The sequence below is a fragment of the Trachypithecus francoisi genome, unplaced genomic scaffold (assembly GCF_009764315.1).
Source record: "Trachypithecus francoisi isolate TF-2019V2 unplaced genomic scaffold, Tfra_2.0 Contig01585, whole genome shotgun sequence".
NCBI classification, from domain to species: domain Eukaryota; kingdom Metazoa; phylum Chordata; class Mammalia; order Primates; family Cercopithecidae; genus Trachypithecus; species Trachypithecus francoisi.
The window spans coordinates 8,291,780-8,316,875 of NW_022681444.1; the positions used below are offsets into that span (position 1 = coordinate 8,291,780).

Sequence of the window (25,096 nt, forward strand, 5' to 3'; positions counted from 1 at the left end):
CCGCCTGGGTCAGATCCTAGCCAGCAGACTGGGAATCAGTCACCAACTGTGGTCCTGTTGCAAATGTCAGGAAACCGAAGAAAATTTAGGGGATGCCCTTTGGGGGCGTCAACCCACACCCCTTTCTCTGGGGATCACCTTTACTCACAGGCCACAGGGAGCTTCTACACAGGGCGGCCATGAGTGACCCCAGGACACTTACTACAGCTGTATGGCCTAGAGCAGCCTAACTCATGAAGGAGGAGGGAGAGGCCTGAGCAGAGAGGAGAAAAGAGCAGGCCCGGAACTTGGCAGCACTTCCCACTGTCCACAAACCAGGCCCCAAAGCAGCCATGTTTCCAGTGTGGCCCCCTCCCCCCTTGGTCATATCTGATTGGACCGTGGATGGACACCTGACTAGAGCTGGCCAATCAGAAACCCCAGGAATTGGGCCTCAGCACATGGCCGGAAGTGAGGACATGTAACGCAGGCACTCACCATGGAATGCTGTGGACCTGGGGCGCAGAGCAGGTGTAGAAGGAAACGAGAGGGATGGGAAGAGAGGGTATATTGGGGTCCGTATTCCTATCCTGGTGCTTCATGAAAGCTGGTGGCATCTCTTGGCCTGGTTTCCCTGACACCTGATATCGTAATGAATTCAGGACTCCAGCTGAGTGAGGGAGTTTCTGCTCCTTGCAACCAAAAGTATCTTCACTGGGAAGACCTGAGTGCTGCTTGCTCTGTGCTTTGCTCTGGTTCTGAACTCAGAACCTGACCTCAGGGATTGCCTCACCACTCCACTGCCACTGTCCTGTGTTATTTTCCTCTGATTATTAATGTCCGTGGTAATAATAAGTGACTCAATATTAGCTTTGTGCCAAACACTTCGCTATACACTCTATTCACATTAGCTCGTTGAATCTTCAAAATCACACTTGGAGGTGAACACTTTCATCTCCATTATGTAGAGGTAGCAACGAAGCTGCAGATAAATTGACTTGCCAAAAGCCACTCAGCTAGCAAGTGACAGAACCAAGAACCAAACCCCGGCCCGACTGAGCCCCCAAATCTTGTGCATTTGTCTTTTTGTTATTGTTGTTGTCGAGATGGAGTATCGCTCTGTTACCCAGGCTGAAGCACAGTCTCAGCTCACTGCAACTTCCGCCTCCCAGGTTCAAGCGATTCGCCTGCCTCAGCCGTCTGAGTAGCTGGGATTACAGATGCCCACCACCACGTCTGGCTAATTTTTGTGTTTTTAGTAGAGATGGGGTTTCACCATGTCCGTCAGGCTGGTCTCGAACTCCTGACGTAAGGTGATTCACCCACCTCCCGCCTCCCAGAGTGCTGGGATTACAGGCCTGAGCCACCACCCCCGACCATTACGTCTTTTACCATAGTGATAAACTGCATCTTTAAGAAAAGAAATAACGGCCGGGCTCAAGCCTGTAATCCCAGCACTTTGGGAGGCCAAGACGGGTGGATCACGAGGTCAGGAGATCGAGACCATCCTGGCTAACAGGGTGAAACCCCGTCTCTACTAAAAAAAAAAAAAAATACAAAAAACTAGCCGGGCGTGCTGGCGGGCGCCTGTAGTCCCAGCTACTCCGGAGGATGAGGCAGGAGAATGGGGTAAACCCAGGAGGTGGAGCTTGCAGTGAGCTGAGATCTGGCCACTGCACTCCAGCCCGGCGACAGAGCAAGACTCCGTCTCAAAAAAAAAAAAAAAAAAAGAAAAGAAAAGAAAAGAAAAGAAATAACTAGCCAGGTGCAGTGACTGTCACCTGTAATCCCAGCACTTTGGGAGGCTGAGGCAGGTGGATCACGAGGTCACGAGGTCGAGATCAGCCCGTTTGAGACCAGCCTGGCCTCAGCCTCCCAGAGTGCTGGGATTACAGGCATGAGCCACCACGCCCGACCACATTTGGTATATTATCAGTCATATTTTGTCTGTCTTTTCTTGTTTTTTTGCTAAGCATCCTATAATGCACATATATTTTTTCCTATGCTTACAATATTTTTGCAGTTATTTAGGCTAAAGTATAAATGCTTTATATTTTATAGTTATAAATGTATAGCTTACACTTTAAAGTATAAATTGTATATATTTATGCTTTGATATACTTTGCCCCCTATTTTTAAAATTTTAACATATCGTAAATACTTTCCTATAACATTAAAAACTCAATCCTTAAGCCTGGGCACAGTGGTTCATGCCTCTAATCCCAGCACTTTGGGAGGCTGAGGTGGGTGAATCGCTTGAGTGCAGGAGTTTAAGACCAGCCTGACCAACATAGCGAGACCCCATCTCCATAAAATAAATAAATAAATAAATAAAATTTTAAAACTCCTTAAACATTTTCAGCAATTACATAATATTTTGTTACATTGACACTCCCTAACTTAACCTTTCCCTATTTATATATTTAGTTCTTTCCATATTCTAAATTATTTTTCTGCCTTTTGTTGAACTTATTTTTTATGTTTTAAATAAATAGAGATGGAGTCTCACTATGTTGCCCAGGCTGGTCTCAAACTCCTGGGCTCAAGTGATTCTACCGCCTCAGCCTCCCAAAGTGCTGGGATTACAGGTGTGAGCCACCATGCCCAGCCCTTTCGTTGAATTTAATGGAATGTTTTTAATAGTTGGTTATTAGCTATACTTAATTATTAGTTATTGCTTTTTTAGTAGCCTCTCTGAGAGTTATTTTATATATCTTTAACTTACCACAGTCTACCTTCAATTAATAGTATGACACCTCAAGTGTAACATAAGAACTTGGTAACAGTACAACCCTAGAACATTTCACTTTATGCTTTTGTTGTCATAGATATGCTACAAAATCCCATAATACATTGCTATTATTTTTGCTTTAGACAGTCAAATATCACTTTTAAAAGATTAAAAATAAAAATTAAAAAATGAAGATTTTAAAAGATGAAAAATAATGGCGGGCCATGCCTATAATCTTAGCACTTTGGGAGGCCAAGGTAGGAGGATTGCTTATGCCCAGGGATTAAAGGCCAACCTAGGCAACATAGAGAGACCCCCATCTTTACAAAAAAATTTAAAATTAGCCAAGTGTGGTAGCACATGCCTGTGGTTCCAGCTTCTCAGGAGACTGAGGTGGGAGAATTGCATGAGCCTGGGAAGTAGAGACTGCAGTAAGGAGTGATCACAGCACTGTACCCTAGCCTGGGCAACATCTCAAGACTCTGTCTCAAAAAATAAAAATAAACAGCTGACATTGCACCACTGCACTCCAGCCTGGGTGACAGAATGAGACTCTGCCTCAAAAAATCATAATAATAATAAAAAAAGATCTAAAATAAGAAAAGAGTGTATCTTACATTTATCCATATATTTTTTCTGATGCCCTTCATTCCATTGAATAGATCAAAGTTTCTATATAAATCATTTTCCTTCTGTTGAAGAACTTTCAAAGGTATTTCTTCTAGTGCAGTGATTATTTTTTATTTATTTATTTATTTTTTGAAACAGAGTCTCACTCTGTCACCCAGGCTGGAGTGCAGTGGCGTGATCTCCACTCACCCCAACTTCTGCCTCTCGGGTTCAAGCAATTCCCCTGCCTCTGCTTCCCAAGTAGCTGGGATTACAGGTGCCCCGACACCATGCTGGCTAATTTTTGTATTTTTTAGTCGAGACTGACTTTCACCATTTGGCCAGGCTGGTATCAAACTCCTGACCTCAAACGATCCACCCATCTCAGCCTCCCAAAGTGCTGGGATTATAGGCATGAGCCACTGCACCCGGTCCAGCTTTTATTTCTTTGAAAAAATTTTATTTAACATTTACAAGTAGATCCTTGCTCCATTTTGAGTTCATTACTGTGTAGGTCGTGATTCAGGATTAAAATTTATTTTTGAAAATACTGATATTTTGCTGTTCCAGCACCATTTCTTAAAAAGTCTTTCTCCTATTATATTACCTTAGCATCTTTGTCAAAAATTGATTAGGCCAGTCATGGTGGCTCACGCCTGTAATCCCAGCACTTTCGGAGGCCAACGTAGGCGGATCACTTGAGGTCAAGAGTTGGAGACCAGCCTGGCCAACATGGTGAAACCCCATCTCTATTGAAAATATAAAAATTAGCTGGCCGTGGTGGTGCAAGCCTGTAATGCTAGCTGCTTGGGAGGCTGAGGCATGAGAATCGCTTGAACCCGAAAGGCAGAGGTTGCAGTGAGCCAAGATCACATCACTGCACTCCATCCTGGGCAACAGAGCAAGAATCTGTCTCAAAAAAAAAAAAAAAAAAAAATCAATTGATGGATACAGGTCTACTTCTGGACTCTCAATTCTGCTTCATTAATGTTATGTGTCTAGCCTTATGCCAAAAACTCTCTGACTGGCTTATTATAGCTTATAGTAAATCTTAAACCTCATTCTTTTAAGATTGTTTTGGCTATTCTTTAGCTATTCTATTCTTTGGCTATTTGGGTCCTTTACTTTTCCATATACTTTTTTTTTTTTTTGAGACAGAGTCTCGATCTGTCACCCAGGCTGGAGTGCAGCAGTGGTGCATCTTGCCTCACTGCAGCCTCCGCCTTTTGGATTCAATCAGTTCTCCAGCCTCAGCCTCCTGAGTAGCTGGGATTACAGGCATGCACCACCACATCCAGCTAATTTTTGTATTTTTAGTAAAGTTTCACCACGTTGGCCAGGCTGGTCTTGAGCTCCTGATCTCAAGTAATCCGCTCACCTCAGCCTCCTAAAGTGCTGGGATTACAGGCGTGAGCCACCTGCCCAGCCCACATACCTTTTTTTTTTTTTTTTGTCGCCTAGACTGGAGTGCAATGGCATGATCTTGGCTCACTGCAACCTCCGCCTTCCAGGTCAAGCGATTCTCTTGCCTCAGCCTCCTGAGTAGCTGGGATTACAGATGCCCCCCACCTCCCCCACCTAATTTTTGTACTTTTAGTAGAGATGGGGTTTTGCCATGTTGGGCAGGCTAGTCTCGAACTCCTGACCTCAGCCTCCACCACTTCCCAAAGTGCTGGGATTATAGGCGTGAGACACTGCGCCTGGCCCATATACATTTTTTAAACAAATTATTCATTTCTTCAAAAAGTCTGCTACGATTTCATTAGAATTGCATTAAAACAACGGATTCATTTGAAGAGAATTGTCATCTGAGTTAGTCCATTACCATTGCTATAAAAGATTGTCTGAGACTATTTATAAAGAAAAGAAGTTTATTTTGGTTTATGCAGGCTCTACAGGAAGCATAGTGCTGGGATCTACTCCTGGTGAGACCTCAGGAGGCTTCCAATCATGATTCCTGGAAGCTTCCAATTACTGTAGAAGTTGAAGGGGGATACAGAAGGTTGTATCACATGGCAAGAGAGGGAGCAAGAGAAGAGGGACAGGTTCCAAGCTCCTTTTTAAACAACCAGATCCCAGGCACAGTGGCTCACACCTGTAATCCCAGCACTTTGGGAGGCCAAGGTGCTTGCGGTGAGGAGTTAGAGACCAGCCTGGCAACATGGCGAAGCTAAAAATACAAAAATCAGCCGGGTACGGTGGCACACAACTGTAATTCCAGCTACTCAGCAGGCTGAGGCATGAAAATCGCTTGAACCTGGGAGGCAGAGGTTGCAGTGAGTTCAGATCATACCACTGCACTCCAGCCTGGGCAAAAGAGCAAGATTCTGTCTCAAAAAAATTAAAAATAAACAACCAGATCTGCTTGAGCCCTCAGGAACGAGATGGCGGTTGTCTGGAGGCTGAGTGCCCTTTGCGGTGCCCAAGGAGGCCGAGCTCTGTTGCTGCGAACCCCAGTAGTCAGACCTGCTCATATCTCAGCATTTCTTCAGGACCGACCTATCCCAGAATGGTGTGGAGTGCAGCACATTCACTTGTCACCCAGCCACCATTCTGGTTCCAAGGCTGCGTCTCTCCACTGGACTAGCGAGAGGGTTGTCAGTGTTTTGCTCCTGGGTCTGCTTCCGGCTGCTTATTTGAATCCTTGCTCTGCGATGGACTATTCCCTGGCTGCAGCCCTCACTCTTCATGGTCCCTGGGGCCTTGGACAAGTTGTTACTGACTATGTTCATGGGGATGCCTCGCAGAAAGCTGCCAAGGCAGGGCTTTTGGCACTTTCAGCTTTAACCTTTGCTGGGCTTTGCTATTTCAACTATCACGACGTGGGCATCTGCAAAGCTGTTGCCATGCTGTGGAAGCTCTGACCTTTTTGACTTCATACTTTGAAGAATTGATGTATGCCTCTTTGCCTCTGCTTTGTCATGCCATTCAGCTCACAGTAAGGAAGAAATAACAGATAAGTCCATTTGTGGACAGCCTTTTTCTCTTAATAATCTTAAGATTATTTTCAGAATTTAATCTTTGAGGAAAAGGTTTGAGAGGAATTGTGTCTAAGAAATTGTGAGACTGAGTTCTGTATTCTGGTGAGTTAATGGGGTTGCCTCCCAGCTTCTCATAAGACTCACAGTATAACTAAACATGATATATGAGCTTTTGCCTTTTAATTTATCAATCTCTTGAAGATAATCCAGCTTTATTACCATTAGTATATGATCAAGCTTCCATATTTGCACTGGGAATAATGGACAAAGGGAAATACTCATAATTCATGAATAAAAACTTTGCAGAAAATTAGACAGTGTTTAATTTTTGAAAACTACCCTCTCTAGTCAGTAGATACCACCTACTGATGGTTACATATACTAGGGAAATTTTAAAATTAGGAAATGCTGACATCTCACATTATAAATTTCTAAATCCTAGGAAGAAATGCTTGGAGTGCTTCTGAATATAGAGAAGTTCCATTTAAGGGCAAGTTTCCCCTTGTAGAGCTATCAAAATATTTCCAATTCTAAACTGAGATTTAATTCTCAAATGTGTTCTACTTGTTCTAAAACAAATATAAAACTATAAGTAATAAATTGTTATTTTCGCACAATGGGAATCTCTAATGTGAAAATGTATTCTATGAAGATAATTTTTTTAAATAAAATATTGTATAATAAAAATAAAGATAAAAAAATAAACAACCAGATCTTTTGTGAACTTATTACTGTGGTTAATTTTTTTGCATATGTATATATTTCTCTCTCAAAATTAGAAGTTGAATTTTGTCAAATGTTTCTCAACATCCTTTGAGGTGTTTTCTCCTGTATTCTGTTAATACAATGAATTACATTAATTGATTTTTGAATGTTAAACCAATTTTATAATCACAGGAAAAATACCATTTGGTATTGCTGGATTTAATTTGCTGAAATTTTGCCAGAGATTTTTTGTGTCTATATTCACATGGGATGTGGATCTGTAGTTCTCTTGTGGTTCTTTGGTTTTTGTGTCAGGGAGAGAGTGGCCCCCCAAAAAATACATTCAGAAGTGTCTCTCCACCTCTTCTGTTTTCTAAAACAGCTTTTGTGTAGGATTGGTAATATTCTTTCATAAATGTTTCATAGAATTCACCAGTGGAAAGCCAGGCATGGTGGCTCATGTCTGTAATCCCAGCACTTTGGAAGGCTGAGGTGGGAGGATTGCTTGAGCCCAGGAGTTCAAGACAATCCTGGGCAACATAGCAAGACCCCCATCTCTGCAAGGAAACAAAAAGAAAAAAGAATTCACCAGTGAAACCATCTGAGCCTGGAATTTTGTATGTGTGTGAGGCTTTTATTCTTTTATTTTTATTTTTTATTTTTTTCTTGAGATGGAGTCTTGGTCTTGTCTCCCAGTCTGGAGTGCAATGGCATGATCTTGGATCACTGCAACCTCTGCCTCCCAGGTTCAAGTGATTCTCCTGCCTCAACCTCCCAAGTAGCTGGGATTACAGGCACCTGCCACCATGCCCAGCTAATTTTTTGTATTTTTAGTAGAAACAGGGTTTCACCATGTTGGCCGAGCTGGTCTTAAACTCCTGACCTCAGGTGATCCACCCACCTCCGCCTCCCAAAGTGCTGGGATTACAGGCATGAGCCACTGTTCCCAGCCTGAGGCTTTTAAAAAATAAATTTGGCCAGGTGCAGTGGCTCACGCCTGTAATTCCAGCACTTTGGGAGGCCAACGCAGGCAGATCACTTGAGTCCAGGTGCTCAAGACCAGCCTGGCCAACATGGCAAAACCCCATCTCTACTAAAAATACAAAAAGCCAGGTGTGGTGTTGCATGCCTGCAATCTCAGCTACTCGGGAGGCTGAGGTTGCAGTGAGTTGAGATTCTGCTAGTCCACACCAGCCTGGGTGACAGAGTGAGACTCTGTCTGGGACAGGACGGGACGGGATGGGATGGAATATTCCGTTTCTTTGATTTATGTAACGCTATTTAAGTTGTCTATTTCCTCTTGGATCAATTTTGGTAATTTGTTTCTTTTGAGGGATTTAACCATTTCATCTTGGTTTTCAATTTTATTAGCAGAAAGTATTTTTTATAGTTTTCCTGACCTCAAGTGATCCACCTGTCTAGGCCTCCCAAAGTGCTGGGATTGCAGGCATGAGCGACCACACCTGGCCCCTGCTAGGTTTTGTGCTTAATGATTCTTATATTCAGTGAAGTGTGTCTACTCTGACTGGGGGAAACTCAAAACGATTCTCAGTCCTGTATGAGATTCTCAGTAATTGTTTTTTCCCTCAAAAGTTGCTCTTGGCCGGGCACGGTGGCTCATGCCTGTAATCCCAGCACTTTGGGAGGCCGAAGCAGCAGATCATGAGGTCAGGAGTTCGAGACCAGGCTGGCCAACATGATGAAACCCCATCTCCACTGAAAAATACAAAAATTAGCCAGGTGTGGTGGTGCATGCCTATAATCCCAGCTTCTTGGGAGGCTGAAGCAGAAGTATTGCTTGAACCTGGGAGGCAGAGGTTGCAGTGAGCCGAAATCAGGCCACTTTATTCCAGCCTGGGCAACAGAGTAAGACTCCGTCTTGGGGGGGGAAAAAAAAAGTTGCTCTTGTTTGGTTTCATGGGGTTTTACTCTATACATGAGGAGATTGGCATCCACCAGAGACTCAAATGGACACTTAACAGATTGTTGGAGGTCTTTCTCCTGTAGTGCCTTCCTTGCTGGTTGTCAGTCCCACAGATTTCAGCTGTGTTGGCTTCCCCACACCCCATCTGTCTTCTCAGCTTTGCATGATCACTGGACTCTGTGTCTCCTCCCCATTTGGCAGTTTTAGAATTACCTGCAAGCAGAAAGCTAGGTGATGACAGTGCTTGCCTTGTTAAGTTTCCTTTGTCTCAGGAATCACAGCCCTGTGCTACCTGTTGTTGAGTGTCTGGAAATAGTTGTTCCTTGTGTTTTGTACAATTCTCTGTTGTTTACAGTGGGAGTATAATTCTGGACCATCTCAGTCTTTTGTGGACAGAAATGAAAGTTGATTTTTTTTTTTTTCTGAGACGGAGTCTTGCTCTGTTACTCAGGCTAGAGTGCACTGTGATCTCAGCTGAGACCTCAAAATCTAGGGCTCAAGTCATCCCCCCACCTCAGCCTCATAAGTAGCTGGGACTACAGGCACCCACCATGACACCCAGCTAATTTTTGTATTCTTCATAGAGACATGAAAAATGGCTCACTGCAACCTCCACCTCCCAGGTTCAAGCAATTCTTGTGCCTCAGCCACCTGAGTAGCTGGAATTACAAGTGCACACCACCATGCCCAGCTAATTTTTGTATTCTTCATAGAGACATGAAAAATGGCTCACTGCAACCTCCACCTCCCAGGTTCAAGCAATTCTTGTGCCTCAGCCACCTGAGTAGCTGGAATTACAAGTGCACACCACCATGCCCAGCTAATTTTTGTATTTTTAGCAGAGACAGGTTTTGCCATATTGCCCAGATGGTCTCAAACTCCTGGCCTCAAGTGATCCACCTGCCATGTTGCCCAGGCTGGTCTTATACTCCTGTGCTCAAGCGATCCCCCCATCTTGGCCTCTCGAAGTGCTGGGATTACAGGCATGAGCCACTGCACCTGGCCTGATGTTTTTCAATATAACAATAATATAATCTAAATGCCTATAGGCCAGCCTGGCCTGAGAGCACACTTAATATCTTGCTGACATGAATAGTGTAGTTTCTCATCCTAACTAACATTCTACCCCTCATTGGCTCTCATCTCACTCAACATAAAACCCAAAGTCCTTACTACAGCCAGCACCAACACATGGGAACTTCCCTCCGCAGACAAGCCTGATAGCAGCTGCCTGAACAATCCCACATGAGACTAGCAATAGAATACCCTAGGCTGCTCACCTACAAGCTCATGAGAAAAAATAAATAAGGTTTTATTTTTATTATTTTTTTATTTCAATATTTTTTGGGGTACAGAGTTATTGCTTACATGGATAAGTTCTTTAGTGGTGATTTATGAGATTTTAGTGTACCATTACCCAAACCGTGTACATTGCATCCAATGTAGGCACTAAGTTTTATGGTTGTTTATGATGCAGCAACAGATAATTGATGCATTTATTATGGCCTACCAACCCTTTCATGATCTGGCTCCCACCTGCTTTCCTTCCTCCCCTCCCTCCTGCTCCCTGTCATTCTGCTACAGCCCACTGTCTTCAAACAATCCAAGCTCCGCCTGGAACATCTTCCCCCAAATAGCCTCAAGACTCACTCATTACAGCCCCACTGTGGCACTGACTGTACCTTTATCCTGCCTCCCTCTTCTCCACAGCACATACCACCACCAAACATATGCATTGGTTTGCTTTGTGTATCTAGTAATTTTTTATTGAATGCTGGACATTGTTGAGTATCTCTCCCAGTAGATAGGAAGTTTCATGTGGGCAGAGACTGTCTGCCTTATTTGCAGCTGTGTACCAGATGCTAAAACCATGCCTGATCCATAATAGGTGTTCAATTAATATTTGTTGAATGAGTTGAATACTCATCCTCAAGTGGGCTCAGAACCCCACTTGAGGAGCATCAGGAATACATACTTCCTCCCTTGCTCCAGGAGCCCATAAAATGGTGCCTGAGCATTCAGAAGCTATTCCAATCCAGTCCTCATGCCACAGCCCAGGCTGCCCTCATTCACCTCTTTGTCCCTCCTATCACTCTTCTCCAGTCACTGCCTACACTCTTGACATGCAGTTGCCCCTGCTGTCAACACAATTGAGCCCAGCTCCACTGAGAAGTGGGTAGGAAACCACCACCTTAGGGAAGCTATGGTAGGTTTGCTTGGACACGGAGATGTTAGAACTCTTAGCTCTTCAGATATGCAGCCTCTCTCCACCTGGGCGTGCCAGTGTGGCCAAATTATCTTGATTAGCTATAGTTTCAACAAACAGCCTCCAGCTGTTACCAGAACCACCTTGTCCTCCAGCTCTTATATCCTATTGTGGGGATTAGCTTATTGGGACTGACTCTGCCTTCTCTCAGAGTAAATTCTGTCTTTGGTAGACCCTCAATCCTCCTACCCCCAGCTATAAGGCTTCCACGGAGTTGCCCCCAGACTGCCACTGAAGACTGGGTATGTCTGAATCCAGGTCACTACCAACATTGAAAATATTTTCTAGGAACGTCCTTAGTCCTCAAGTCATTCTAGAAATACAAATCAATACTAGGATGTAAATACGATTGTTGGTATCTAACAACCATTGTTTAGTGGTTGTTTATGATGCAGCAACTTATCCATGTAAACAATAACCCTGTACCCCAAAAACTATTGAAATAAAAATAAAATAAAATAAAATAAAATAAAATAAAATAATAATTAAAATAAAATCTTATTTATTCTTTCTCAGAGTGTCCAAATAGAATAATATTGAAAATTAAAGACTCAGAAAAATAGTTAAATTTTTTGTGTTGTTTTGTGAAACAATCTCACTCTGTTGCCCAGGCTGGAGCGCAGTGGCATTATCTTGGCTCACTGCAACCTCCACCTCCCGGTTTCAAGCAATTCTTATACCTCAGCCACCTGAGTAGCTGGGATAACAAGCGCACACCACCATGCCCAGCTAATTTTTGTATTTTTAGCAAAGACGGGTTTTGCCATATTGCCCAGGATAGTCTCAAACTCCTGGCCTCAAGTGATCCACCCACCTTGGCCTCCCGAAGTGCTAGGATTACAGGCATGAGCCACCATGCGTGGCCCAGAAAAAAAAATTTATTTCTGATTCCAACATCTTCACCAAAATATTTTGGTTAATATTCATTTGCATTTCCTGCCAGTCATTCTTTCATATGCACATTTGTTTACAGGCATGTCATGTAGTCTGTTTACACTGTGTACCTGTGCATTTGGTTTTTTGTTTTTTGGGGGTTTTGAGACGAGTCTCACTGTCACCCAGGCTGAAGTGCAGCAGCATGATCTCGGCTTACTGCAACTTCCGCCTCCCAGGTTCAAGCGATTCTCCCGCCTCAGCCTCCCGAGTAGCTAGGATTACAGGCACGCACCACCACGCCTGACTAATTTTTGTTTAGTAGAGACGGGGTTTCACCGTGTTGGTCAGGCTGGTCTCAAACTGCTGACCTCATGATCCACCTGCCTAGGCCTCCCAAAGTGTTGGGATTACAGGCATGAGCCACCATGCCCGGCCTCTGCACATTTATTTCATTTAACATAATAGCAGAATTAATTTTCCACGTTGTTGATAGGCTCCAGAACCAACTTGAATTGTACACTTAAAATTGGCCTATTTTGTATGATGTGTAAGTCACACATCGATAAAGCTATTAAAAGCCAGGCTCAGTGGCTCACCTCTGCAGTCCCAGTGCTTTGCGAGGTAGAGACGGCAGGATCGCTTGAGGCCAGGAGTTTGAGACCAGCCTGGGCAACATAGTACAAACCCATCTCTGCCAAAAAAAAAAAAAAAAGAAGGCCAGGTATGGTGACTCACACCTGTAATCCCAGCAGTTTGGGAGGCCAAGGGAGGTGGATCACTTGAGGTCGGGAGTTCAAGATCAACCTAGCCAACATGGCGAAACCCTATCTCTGCTAAAAATTACAAAAATTAGCCAAGCATGCACCTGTAATCCCAGCTACTTGGGAGGCTGAAGCAAAAGAATCACTTGAACCAGGGAGGCAGATGTTGCAGTGAGCTGAGGTCATGCCACCATACTCCAGCCTGGGCAACAGAGCAAGACTCAAAAAAAAAAAAAAAAAAAAGAAAGAAAGAAAAATTACCTGGGTGTGGTGATGCACAACTGTAGTCCCTACTGAGGAGGCTGAAATGGGAGGTTTGCTTCAGCCCAGGAGATTAAGGCTATGGTGATCACACCACTGCACTCCAGCCTTAGTGACAGAGAAAGACTCCCTCTCAAATAAATAAATAAATCTGTTAAAAATAAATACAAGTGTATTTTTGAGACAGGGTCTCACTCTATCACCCAGGCCGGAGTCCAGTGGTACCATCACAGCTCACTGAAGCCTCATGCTCCTGGGCTTAAGTGATCCATCTCAGCCTCCTGAGTAGCAGCGACTACAGGTGTGTGTCAACACACCCAGCTAACTTTTTTTTTTTTTTTTTTTAAGAGATGGGTTTTTCACTATGTTGCCCAGGCTGGTCTCAAACTCCTGGGCTCAAGCAATCCCCCCACCTTGGCCTCCCAAAGTCTTGGGATTACAGGGGTGAGCCACCACACCCAGCCAAAAACGTAAATAAATAATTTTTTAATATAAGCAGGAGAAAGATGGCCAATGTTAAAGAAAGGCATTGAGAAGAGCTTGGGCTAGCACAGTGCTGGGCTGGAGCAGAAGGGGGAGGAGAGGAGGCATCTGGTCAGAGTGGAGCCGAGGATCCTCCAAGGCAACTATGGGCAAGGCAGCTGGGATGAGGGGAGGGGCAGGATGCTGGACAGGCAGTTTGGCCTTTAAGGAAGGTGATGTGGGGTGCAGAGTGAAAAAGGAGAGCCCCAGCTCAAGGACCAGGCTTAGGTTACACAGATTAAATCCCGGTTCCTTCCTCTTTCACGGTGAGAACTTGGGCCAGGACTTTACCTCCTTGAACCTCAGTTTCTCCATCTGTAGGATGGGATTGTAATGGCCCTTCCTTCCAGGGCTATTGGAGGATCCAGGAGGCCCACAGTGGACCATCAGGAACAGGAGCCTGGTCTCAGTCACTATGCCACGAGGACGTTCCACAGCATCAAGGAAGCTAGTCAAGGCACATAAAAACTGCCTGACTGGCTGGGCGTGGTGGCTCACACCTGGAATCCCAGTACTTTGGAAGGCCGAGGTGGGCAGATCACCTGAGGTCAGGAGTTCGAGACCACCCTGGCCAACATGGTGAAACCCTGTCTCTACTAAAAATACAAAAATTATCTGGGCGTGGTGGCGGGCGCCTATAATCCCAACTACTCGGGAGGCTGAGGCAAGAGAATCACTTGAACTCGGCAGGTAGAGGTTGCAGTGAGTCAAGATCATGCCACTGCACTCCAGCCTGGGCAACAGAGCAAGAATCCGTCTCTAAATAAATAAATAAATACTGCCTGATCTTGCCAGGCTTACACCTGTAATCCCAGTACTTTGGGAGTCCAAGGCCAGTGGATCACTTGAGCCCAGGAGTTCAAAACCAGCCTGGCCAACATAGTGAAACTCCATCTCTTCCAAAAATATAAAAATTAGCCAGCCGTGGTGGCACACACCTGTGGTCCCAGCTACTCAGGAGGCTGAGGCAGGAGGATCATTTGAGCCTGGGAGGTCCAGGCTGCAGTGAGCCATGATTGTGCCACTGCACTTCAGCCTAGACAACAGACTGAAACCCTGTCTCAAAAAATAAAAATCCTGGCCACGCACGGTGGCTCATACCTGTAACCCCAGCATTTAGGGAGGCTGAGGTGGGTAGATCACCTGAGGTCAGGAGTTCGAGACAAGCCGGGCCAACATGGTGAAATCCCATCTCTAAAATGTGTAAAATTTGTAAAAATACAAAAATTAGCCAGGCGAGGTGGCACATGCCTGTAATCCCAGCTACTTGGGAGGCTAAGGCAGGAGAATTCCTTGAACCTAGGAGGCGGAGGTTGTAGTGAGCCGAGATCGTGCTGCTTCACTCTAGCCTTGCAACAAAAGCGAGACTCCTTCTCAAAATAAATAAATGAATAGGCCAAGCATGGTGGCTCACACCTGTAATCCCAGCACTTTGGGAGGCCGAGGCGGGCAGATCACGAGGTCAGGAGTTCAAGACCAGCCTAGCCAACATGGTGAAACCCCGTCTCTACTAAAACTACAAAAATTATCTGGGCGTGGTGGCGCATGTGTGTAATCCCAGCTACTCAGGAGGATGAGGCAGGAGAATTGCTTGAACCCACAAGTCAGGGATTGCAGTGAGCCGAGATCCCGCCACTGCGCTCTAGCCTGGGTGACAGAGCAAGACTCTCAGAAAATTAAATTAAAATTAGAAAAATAAAAATTAAAAACCTGCCTTGACGTGTGCATGGGGTTGACAGCTCAGAAGTCGCCCTCTCCTCCTTACTTATGCCGTTGGAGCCTCACACCCATCACGGAGAGGAAAGGAGGTAGAATGAGCAACCCGTTTCTCAGGTGAGGCAGCACAGGCCTGCATCCGAATCGTGGCGCTGTCACTTCCTAACCCCTGACTCGGAGTGACTTCCTTAGCATCTGACTAGCCTCCATGTCCTCGGCTATAAAACCAGTATAACATTAGGGCTCACCTTACTTGTGAATGTCAAGAGGAATACATGCTATGCATGGTTTTGTGCTAGAACCAGTATTCAGTAAGGTCTCAGTAAATACCCAGGGTTGGGGAGGGGAGGGGAGGGGAGGGGAGGAGGGAGCAGTTCCCGATAGCCGGAGTCCAGGTGAATTCAGACGCTGCTGGTACCCACCCTCTCCCCTCTGCCCCCGAAGTTCACCAGCGGCTGCAGTAGAAAGTTTCCAGCAGGCTGACAGTATCTTCCCTCTAGCCCCTCTTATACTTACCATGTTTGCTATTTCCTGTATTTTATGATACTTTCACATCCTGGGGCCTTGCTAATCCTGGAGAGACTGCTCCTCCCGGGGCTGGCTAATCCCTAGAGCTAGCAAACAATGTGCCTGCAAACCTGCCTTTCAGGTACAAACCAATCCAGAGCCTGTGTACCCAAGCATCTCCTTCCGCTAACTCTTACACCTCAAGTCAGTATTTCCCCTGCCCTAAATCAATCCAGGGCCATTTCCCAGACAACTAGAGGCCACCCCTACAGCCCAGAGCCTGCCAGAATTCTCAAACTAGCCATCCCAAACTTGCTGAAATGCACCTACCCTCCCTTAGCCACACACACACACACACACACACACAAACTTGGATCAGTCCCCACCTGCTCATGGAGAACTCCCTATCCAACTCCAGCAGCTATCAATACTCCCAGAAAATCCAATTTCCTACCCAAGTGGAAGAATGAGGAGCTACTAACTCTGAAAGCTGAAAAAATGGCTTACATTTGTCCCCATTTATTCTCCTTAAGAAATACATTATCGGCTGGGTGAGGTAGCTCACCCGTAATCCCAGCACTTTGGGAGGCCTAGGCGGGAGGATTGATTGAGACTGGCCTGGGAGACATGGCGAAACCCCATCTCTACAGAAAACACACACACACACACACACACACACAAACTTGGATCAGTCCCCACCTGCTCATGGAGAACTCCCTATCCAACTCCAGCAGCTATCAATACTCCAGAAAATCCAATTTCCTACCCAAGTGGAAGAATGAGGAGCTACTAACTCTGAAAGCTGAAAAAATGGCTTACATTTGTCCCCATTTATTCTCCTTAAGAAATACATTTATCGGCTGGGTGAGGTAGCTCACCCGTAATCCCAGCACTTTGGGAGGCCTAGGCGGGAGGATTGATTGAGACTGGCCTGGGAGACATGGCGAAACCCCATCTCTACAGAAAACACACACACACACACTAGCCTGGTGTGGTGGTGCATGCCTGTGGTCTCAGCTACTCAGGAGGCTGAGGCAGGAGGATGACTTAAGCCTAGGAGGTCGAGGCTGCAGTGAACCCAGAATTGTGCCACTGCACCTCAGCCTGGGTGAAAGAGAGACCTTGTCTCAAAAAAAAGAGAAATGCATTTATAATAACATTTTACTTTTTGTGTTTAATAATCCTTTATCTAAATTTGCCTGATTAGGGAGTCGCAGATGACCTAGGAGCTGCCAGCAGGCAGGGGTGCCTGGGAAGGAGGCCTAAAGCACAGGAGGACAAAGGGGGTGTTAAGGTCCTGTTGCCTCCTGGCCCCAAAGCTTCCACTGTCCTCCCGAGTGCCAAGTGCTGGCATCAGGCCGTCCCCAGTCTGAGACAGCCTCCTTTCCACTCCCCACAACCCAGCCAGGCGTCTCCTCCTGCAGCTCAATACAGACTCAGCCAGACGCAGCTTACCTTCCATCTTCACCCTTTTGCTGCCACCCCCTGAAACATCCCCTGCCCATCTCCGATCTTGAAAGCAAAGAGCATGGGGAACACAGGCTCAGAGCCCAGGACTCAGCCTGCTCTGACCCTCAGGACGCCAGCCCAAACCAGCCCACCTGGTGCGGCTGCTATCAGCTCCACCTGGATCCAGAAGCTCCTGGCTGCATGGAGGAGGCCAGAGGGCCTTGGCCGCCTGAAGCCAGGAGCCACGGGCTGCCAGCCGGGTGCTGAGCTGATCTGCACGCCTCTCAGGCTGGGGAAAGGGCTCGTCTGGGGTCAGTGCAATCGATATCTCATCTGCAGCTCTCCTAGCGGAAGTGATGGCTATTGGAACATGGTAATGGGTGTTGTCTAGTGGAAGAGACTAATCTTCCCAGCTGTGGAGGGCTCTGCAGGTGGCCCACGCGCCAGCAGGCTCCACTCAGCGACTCACTGCTGTCACTGCCACTGCTGATGGGGCTATCGAGGCAGGTTTTTTCTTTTTTTTAAGCCCATATCCAGTGACGTATCAAATCAAGGCATATTTAAAGCCACAGCAGCCTTGTGTCACACTGGTGTCCACCCCGGTCTTCCTGGCACCTTCCTGGCACAAAGCCTCAGAGCTGATCCTGACCCATTCCTTCTGAGCACAGGTGGGGATACTAAGGTCAGTGATTTGCCCAAGCCCATGGAATCAACTGGAAGAAGGCCAGGATGAAACTCTAGTCTCCAGACTCCCCAACCAGCATCACACAGAACACTGACTATGACCAACCCATGGCCAGCGGCCTAACTTGACCCTTAGGTATGCCAGGGTTTCTATTGGCCGGCTCAATGCTTCTTGAAAAAAACTAGAATGCAAATGCCATCGATATATTGGCCACAGTCCTCACCACTCCCTAATGTCTCACACTCAGCCAGCTTCACTCACTCTGTCATCTATCTGATCTTGGATCAGTAAAACTGAGGTCTCCACATAATGGGGTGAGGAGAAAGGGAATCAGCCCCCTCCCCTGGAGAGTGGGACTCCAGATCTGGTCTCCTTGTCCTGGCTCACAGGCCACAGAGCCTGGCAGGCTGTGTGCCCTGCTGCCCACTGCTGTGGATGATGCTCATTGCACATTTCGGTAAATATTAACTGAGCAGCTGCTATATGCCAGGCCCCAGGACTCATCAGCTCAGCTAGCCAAAGCCCTTTATTTTTTACTTCATTTTGAGACAGGTTGTCACTCTGTCACTCAGGCTGGAGCACAGTGGCACGATCATAGCTCACTGCAGCTTCGAACTCCCAGATTCAAATGATCCTCCTGCCTCAGCCTCCCAAGTAGCTGGGACTACAGGTGTACACCACCATGCCTGGCTAGAAGCCCTTTATTTCAACGGCTTCATGTGCTGCTCCTTTATGGAGCCCTCCCAGAAGTTAGCAGTAAGCACTACCCTCTCGTGGTGGAATTCCAAACACCTGTTACCCTGAGCAGCTTGATGTCACGGGAAGTGACAGAACTGACTCTGCCACGAGCTTGCAGGGTTTCTTAGGCCAGAACCTTGGGCAGGGCTCTGAACATTTCTGGGCCTAGCTCTCTCCAAATGTAAAACAAAAGACTTGAACTCCATGACCCCTTAAGAAGGTAGGTTCCCATAGGCCGGGCGCGGTGGCTCAAGCCTGTAATCCCAACACTTTGGGAGGCCGAGACGGGTGGATCACGAGGTCAGGAGATCGAGACCATCCTGGCTAACACGGTGAAACCCCGTCTCTACTAAAAAAAAATACAAAAAACTAGCCGGGCGTGATGGCGGGCGCCTGTAGTCCCAGCTACTCGGGAGCCTGAGGCAGGAGAATGGCGTAAACCCGGGAGGCAGAGCTTGCAGTGAGCTGAGATCCGGCCACTGCACTCCAGCCTGGGCGACAGAGCGAGACTCCGTCTCATAGAATTTGTGCAATTTTGAAAGCCCCTCCAGTATTCCCCTCTGTGAGGTTTCCGGGGGCGGGGAGGGGTGGGACCCTGCTGGTAAGACTCCATGGGAGGGTTGGGAGGAGGCAGGCCATAGAATTTGAGACAAGTGGTTTCAGCCCACCTCTCAGAGTTCTGGATCCGCTTGGGCCGCTCAGAGTTCTGGATCGGGTTGGGCATGCCGATACAAAAAGGACTCTGGGCTGGTTTCCTTTGTGACTTTTGAAATGGCGGAGTGGTGTGCACTAGAAGTGGGTGTTTCTTGATAAATGGGCAGATTCCTAAATCTGGAACCTCTCTGAGTCCAGGGCCTAGAAATCCACCTGTTTCAGAAGCTGCCTGAGTGATTCTGATGCTCGCTGCAATTTGAAGAACACAGGCCTGGGGAGATGGAGGCCCATGGCATTCACAGAAGCTGATGCCTGATGACCAGGCTCCAGGGTGGTTCCTAGGACCTGGGCGGGTTGAGTATCTGCATGTTTAGCCAGGACCAACTGTGCAGTTGCTGCCCACTCGGGCCTCCCCCACCCATAAGCCCACGTTCACCAGCCTCCCCGGAAAAGACGATCACAGTTGCCACAGTCTCTGAGGGGTCCCTGCAGAGCCACAGGTATTCTGGGGAGCCAAGTGGTCACAAGCCCCAGTTAGAACACAGGCAGAACTGGAGCATGCCAATGACTCCATCTCTGAGTCTCAGTTTCCTCATCTGTAAAGTGGGCCCAATAATAGTACTTATCTTCAGGGTTGTCCTGAAGATTACATTATGCACATAAAGATCTTAAAACAGGGCAGACACGGGGTAACTGTTCCACAAATGAGAACTTTTGTCCTATTGCTACTGATTATCACCATTCTGCCCTGACCCCATTGTATTAGTCTGTTTCCACACTGTTCTAAATAAGTACCTGAGACTGGGTAATTTATAAAGAAAAGAGATTTAATTGACTCACAGTTCTGCATGGCGAGGGAGGCCTCAGGAAACTTACAATCATGGCAGAAGGCGAAGAGGAAGCAAAGCACGTCTTACGTGGTGGCAGGGGAGTGGGAGAGAAGCGGGTATTCCCACACGTTTTCAAACCATTAGATCTCGTGAGAACTCACTATCACAAGAACAGCTGGGAGAAACCACGCCATGATCCAATCACCTCCCACTAGGTCCCTCTCTCGACACATGGGGGATTACAACTTGAGATGAGATTTGGGTGGGGACACAGAGCCAAACCCAATCACCCATGCACTGGCTTCCTCCTCCAGCCCCTCCCCCACACCCTGACCCTGGAGTGATGGCAGGCATGGTGTGATGTTACTAACCACGACACAGCCCCCACCCCCACAGGGCTTGCAGGGACGCAGCCAGCCACTCAGTTAAGATGGTAATGAAGCAGCTGTGAAACAGGAGGCCTTTCCATCTGGGATCCCAGCTGACCTGACTTCTGCCTGAGGTTGGGGAATCTGCTGTGTGGATGCTGCCCTCCCGGCCCAGCTGTTTATTCCTGGTGTGATGATGGCTCAGGCTCACAGCAACCTCAGCCTCCTGGGCTCAAGTTATCCTCCCACCTCAGCCTCCCCAGTAGCTGGGACTACATGTGTGCGCCACCACGCCTGACTGCTTTGTTTTATTTTTGGTAGAGGTGAAGTTTTACTATGTTGCCCAGGTCTCAAACTCCTGAGTCAAGTGATCCTCCTCCCGCCTCATCCTCTCAAAGGCCTGCGATTAGAGGCGTACGCCACCGCCCCCAGCTGCAATCATTTATGTCTGTGTTAACCTGCTCGCAGGCCCGGCTCCCGCCTCATTCGCCTCCATGGAGGCAGCCCCCACCCTTAAGCGCCAATGGTAGGGTGGAGTTGGCGGGGGTGTGTGTGGCGAGATGGAAGTAGGAGTACAATGCAATGCCCCCTTCCCCTTCCTCTGGATGGGAGTGGTGGAGGGCAACACTCTACAGCTGTGGGTGAGATGATGCAGCCCTAGAAAAGCTCTGGGATGAAGAACGCAAGGGCTACAGTACTGGCTGCTCCTCCCACTCACTATGTGACTTGGGAAGGGGCTTGACTCCACCCTGGAGGGACGGGGACACCTGATTCATTCAGAAATTGTTGATTACACTTGCCCTTTTTGTTCAGCACTGTTCAAGGTGCTGGGGATATGGAGATGAAGGAAACAAACCAGCTCCCGGGTGTGCTGAGGGAGGGAACATCTGGAGAGGGGAGTCGGGGGGGCCTCCCAGGAGGGACAGCGAGAGCAGACATGTGAAAAGTGCAGGGAAGGGCATTCCAGGAAGAAGGAACAGCATGTGCAAAGGCCAGAGGATCAAGGAACCAAAGAGAGTTGGCTCAGGAGAGAGAAGAAGAAGGGGCTGGAGAGGTGGGCAGGGCTGATTCTAAGAGAACTGGGAAGCTGTGGGTGCCTGAAGTGATTGAGAAAAGCCAGGTCAAGTGGCAGCCAGGGAACTCCAGGACCCAGGAGTCCTGCTGTCAGAGATCCCAGGCCCCTCAGCCCCACCCTCCCTAACCTCATGGACCTGGGGCTCAGTGAGGTTCATGGCCCCGCTCCTGGGAGCAGCTGACCCTGTGCACCCTGGTGAGCCCCTGAGGGGAAGCCACTCACCAGGGACTGGGGTCCCCACTCCTTCCGAGCCCTCTCAACAAGGCGGCTTTGTCTGGCAGCCCCAAGGACCCCCACGCTCCTCCCCAGGCCCCCTACAGCGGCCTGTGCAGAGTTCTGAAAGGAGGCTTTATCTGCATCCCAGGCCAGATTGCTGGGAAGTGAGTGGCTGGGGCTGGCACATGGGGCCAGGCAGCAGCCACAGCCCTGACTCCTGACGCTGCAGACACAGAGAGAGCCCAGAACAAAAGGATGCCCTGGGGAATCAGCCCTGCCCCAGAGAAAGACAAGAGGACTACACAGGCTCCCCTGCACCCCCTCCTCTCCCTGGCAATCTGGTCACTCTATCGCAGTGGTCAGTGACATGGCCCTTTGTGCAGCCCCTGCCCCAGGGGAGAAGGAGGCAGGTAAGGCAGGGCTGCTTGTAATTGGACCTCGGCCCTTTGTGCAGCCCCTGGCCCAGGGGAGAAGGAGGCAGGTAAAGCAGGGCTGCCTGTGATCGGGCCTCCTGAGGCCTGCTTCCAGGTCCCTTTCTCTGGTCCTGGGAAGCTTTGGGAGGGTGGGAACCATTTGTCAAGCACGGCACCTTTCCAAATGAAAAGGAGCTACAGGAAAGATTGATGCCCTAAGCCACCACTGGGCCAACTGGAGAGAATGAAAAGCAGAAAGAAGAAAGGCCAGAAAGGTTGATATTTCTGAGCCACCTCTTCCCGGGTGCGCGGAATGTGGTGCCTCTCAGCCGGGTTTCTGCCACCCTGCTTAGCCCTGGTTAATGTGGATAATGGCAACAATGATGTATTCCAAGTGCCTCTGTGGAAATGAACTCTACCATCCACAATGACCCTTTGTGGCAAGAAGCAGCAACCCCATTTTACAGGGACAGGTACAGAGGCCCAGAGAGACTAAACCACCTGCCCAAAGCCATGCGAGAGGCCCAGCCAGGATTCAAACCCAGGATCATCTGATGCCAGAGCCCAGGCCTTGAACATTGTGCCTCGCAGCTTGGCTGGGTCTCCCCATCTGCCAACGCTGTGTCCAGAAGCCCCACATCAGCTCTGTCCTGGCTGCGGACATCCTGGATGTAAGAGGTGGAAGGAACCCCAGCCATCACCTCTGCAAAAAATTTAAAAATTAGGTCGGGTGCGGTGGCTCATACCTGTAATCCCAGCATTTTGGGAGGCTGAGGCAAGCAGATCACTTGAGGTCAGGAGTCCAAAACTAGACCAGCCAACATGGCGAAACCCCATCGCTACGAAAAGTACAAAAAAAGAAAAAAAAAGGCAGACATGGTGGCGTGCACCTGTAGTCTCAGCTACTTAGGAGGCTGAGGCAGAAGGATCACTAGAACCAGGGAGGTGGAAGTTGTGGGGAGCTGAGATTGTGCCATTGCACTCCAGCCTGGGCAACAGAGCAAGACTCCATTAAAAAAAAATTAAAAATTAGCCAGGCGTGGTGGCACACACCTGTAGTACCAGGTACTCAGGAGGCTTAGGTGGGAGGATTGCTTAAGCCCAGGAGGTCGAGGCTGCAGTGAGCTGTGTTCTCACTACTGTACTGCAGCCTGGGTGACAGAACGAGACTCTCCCAAAAAATAAAAAGGTAGTTTATTAACATGACTGAACTGTACACTGAAAGATGGTTAAGATGGTAAATTTTATGTTATGCAGATTTAGCCACAATTTAAATTTTTAAATGCTCAAACTTAAAGAAAAAAGTGAGTCTAGCCAGTATTCGAGAAGCGCTAAACCAAGTGACACCAGCCCAGGTCTCTCTGATGCAGTGAGAATTTGTGGGATGGAATGGAAGAAAATGAAAAGGAGGATACATTTAGGCCAGGCACGGTGGCTCATACCTGTAATTCCAGTAATTTGGGAAGCCGAGGTGGGTAGATCACCTGAGGTCAGGCATTCGAGACCAGCCTGGCCAACATGGTGAAACCCCTTCTCTACTAAAAATATAAAATATTAGCTGGGCGTTGTGGCGGGTGCCTGTAATCCCAGCTACTCAGGAAGCTGAGGCAGGAGAATCACTTGAACCCGGGAGGCAGAGGTTGCAGTGAGCTGAGATCATGCCATTGCACTCCAGCCTGGGCAACAAGAACGAAACTCCGTCTCAAAAAAAAAAAAAAAAAAAAGAGGATACATTTATCACAGCGGGTGCAATGTTCAGCCCAAATCATCTTTTGGGCCACCAGTCATGCCTTTTGCATTTGGGAAATGCCAATCATTGCACAAATGGGGAGACTGAGGCCCACAGAGAAGGGCACACCCTGATGCAGGGCCAGTCACAGTCACGCCCAGGCTAGAACCTGGGGCTGCCAGCCTCTGGTCGTGCCTCACCCCAGGGGGCCACACCGGGCCCAGCAAGGAGATAATGCCGCTGGGAGGACAGCAAGGCGCCCCCTGGATCTTGTCTCCCAACCCCAGGAAAGAGGGTAAAGGCGAAAGAAGAAATGGCTGGTTGTCTCCCACACTGTGTGCCCTCAGCCCATCTGGGTTGGGCACCAGGGACTGGGCAGGTGTGCAGGCTTTACTTCCTGCAGACCCCAGGAGGGCTGTGGCATCGGGAGGGAGACTGAGGCTGCCTGGCCGAGGGGGAGTGGGATGGTGACAGCAGCTGCGTCGATGGCTCAGCCCCAGGCACTGCGCCTGAGCTCATCTCAGTCAAACTTCTAACACTCCTAGAGACACAGGCTGGGAAACTGGAGCTCAGAGAAAAATCACTTGTAAGTCAGGGACAGAGATGGGATTTGAACCCAGGTCTGTGACTCCAGGCCCTGCAGGGAAGTGCCTAGGAAAATGGTGGGGGCCCGCAAGGAATCATCGCAACCAAACCAGCTCCCCTTCTGGCTCAGCACTGAAGCCATGTGAGCTTTCTGGAACACAGTTACATCTTATTCCTCCCTCCCTTGCCTGAGCCGAAGCCCTCCTGGGGCTCTTTAAAGTGTGATGCTGGTCCCTGGCCACCTCTGGAGCCCTGTCCCCACCTGTCTGGACTCCTTTTGGATTTTGTCCCGCAGCTAGACTGACCCATTTGCAGCCCCTCAAAAGCTCTGCCGCCTGCAAACTGGGCCACCTGGGCCCAGGTTGAGCCCAGTCTTCCCCACCATCAAAGTCTACACCTGCAAGGACAGAATATGGAACGTGTACGGTGCACACTGTAAAGTGCAGTGCCCCCGCTACATGACGACAAGGGACAGCAGATCAAACCCAACCTGGCTGCAGCTTGTGAACGCTAAGA

The 25,096-nt window shown here is 48.1% G+C and overlaps 1 protein-coding gene across 3 annotated transcripts; it reads left to right on the plus strand.

Annotated features, from left to right (window-relative positions):
• Positions 1–5,683: 5,683 nt before the first annotated feature.
• Positions 5,684–12,277, plus strand: SDHD (succinate dehydrogenase complex subunit D). Of its 3 annotated transcripts, XM_033194012.1 has the most exons (3): positions 5,684–6,018; positions 7,703–7,757; positions 12,273–12,277. In XM_033194012.1, the coding sequence occupies exons 1-3, from the start codon at positions 5,704–5,706 to the stop codon at positions 12,275–12,277; spliced, it is 375 nt and encodes a 124-aa protein (XP_033049903.1). In that variant the 5' UTR covers positions 5,684–5,703. The 3 variants fall into 3 exon arrangements, with proteins under 3 accessions (XP_033049903.1, XP_033049913.1, XP_033049895.1); XM_033194022.1 differs by lacking the exons at positions 7,703–7,757; positions 12,273–12,277 and having other exon boundaries at positions 5,684–5,872; positions 6,018–6,106; XM_033194004.1 differs by lacking the exons at positions 7,703–7,757; positions 12,273–12,277 and having other exon boundaries at positions 5,684–6,991.
• The last annotated feature ends 12,819 nt before the right edge of the window (positions 12,278–25,096 follow it).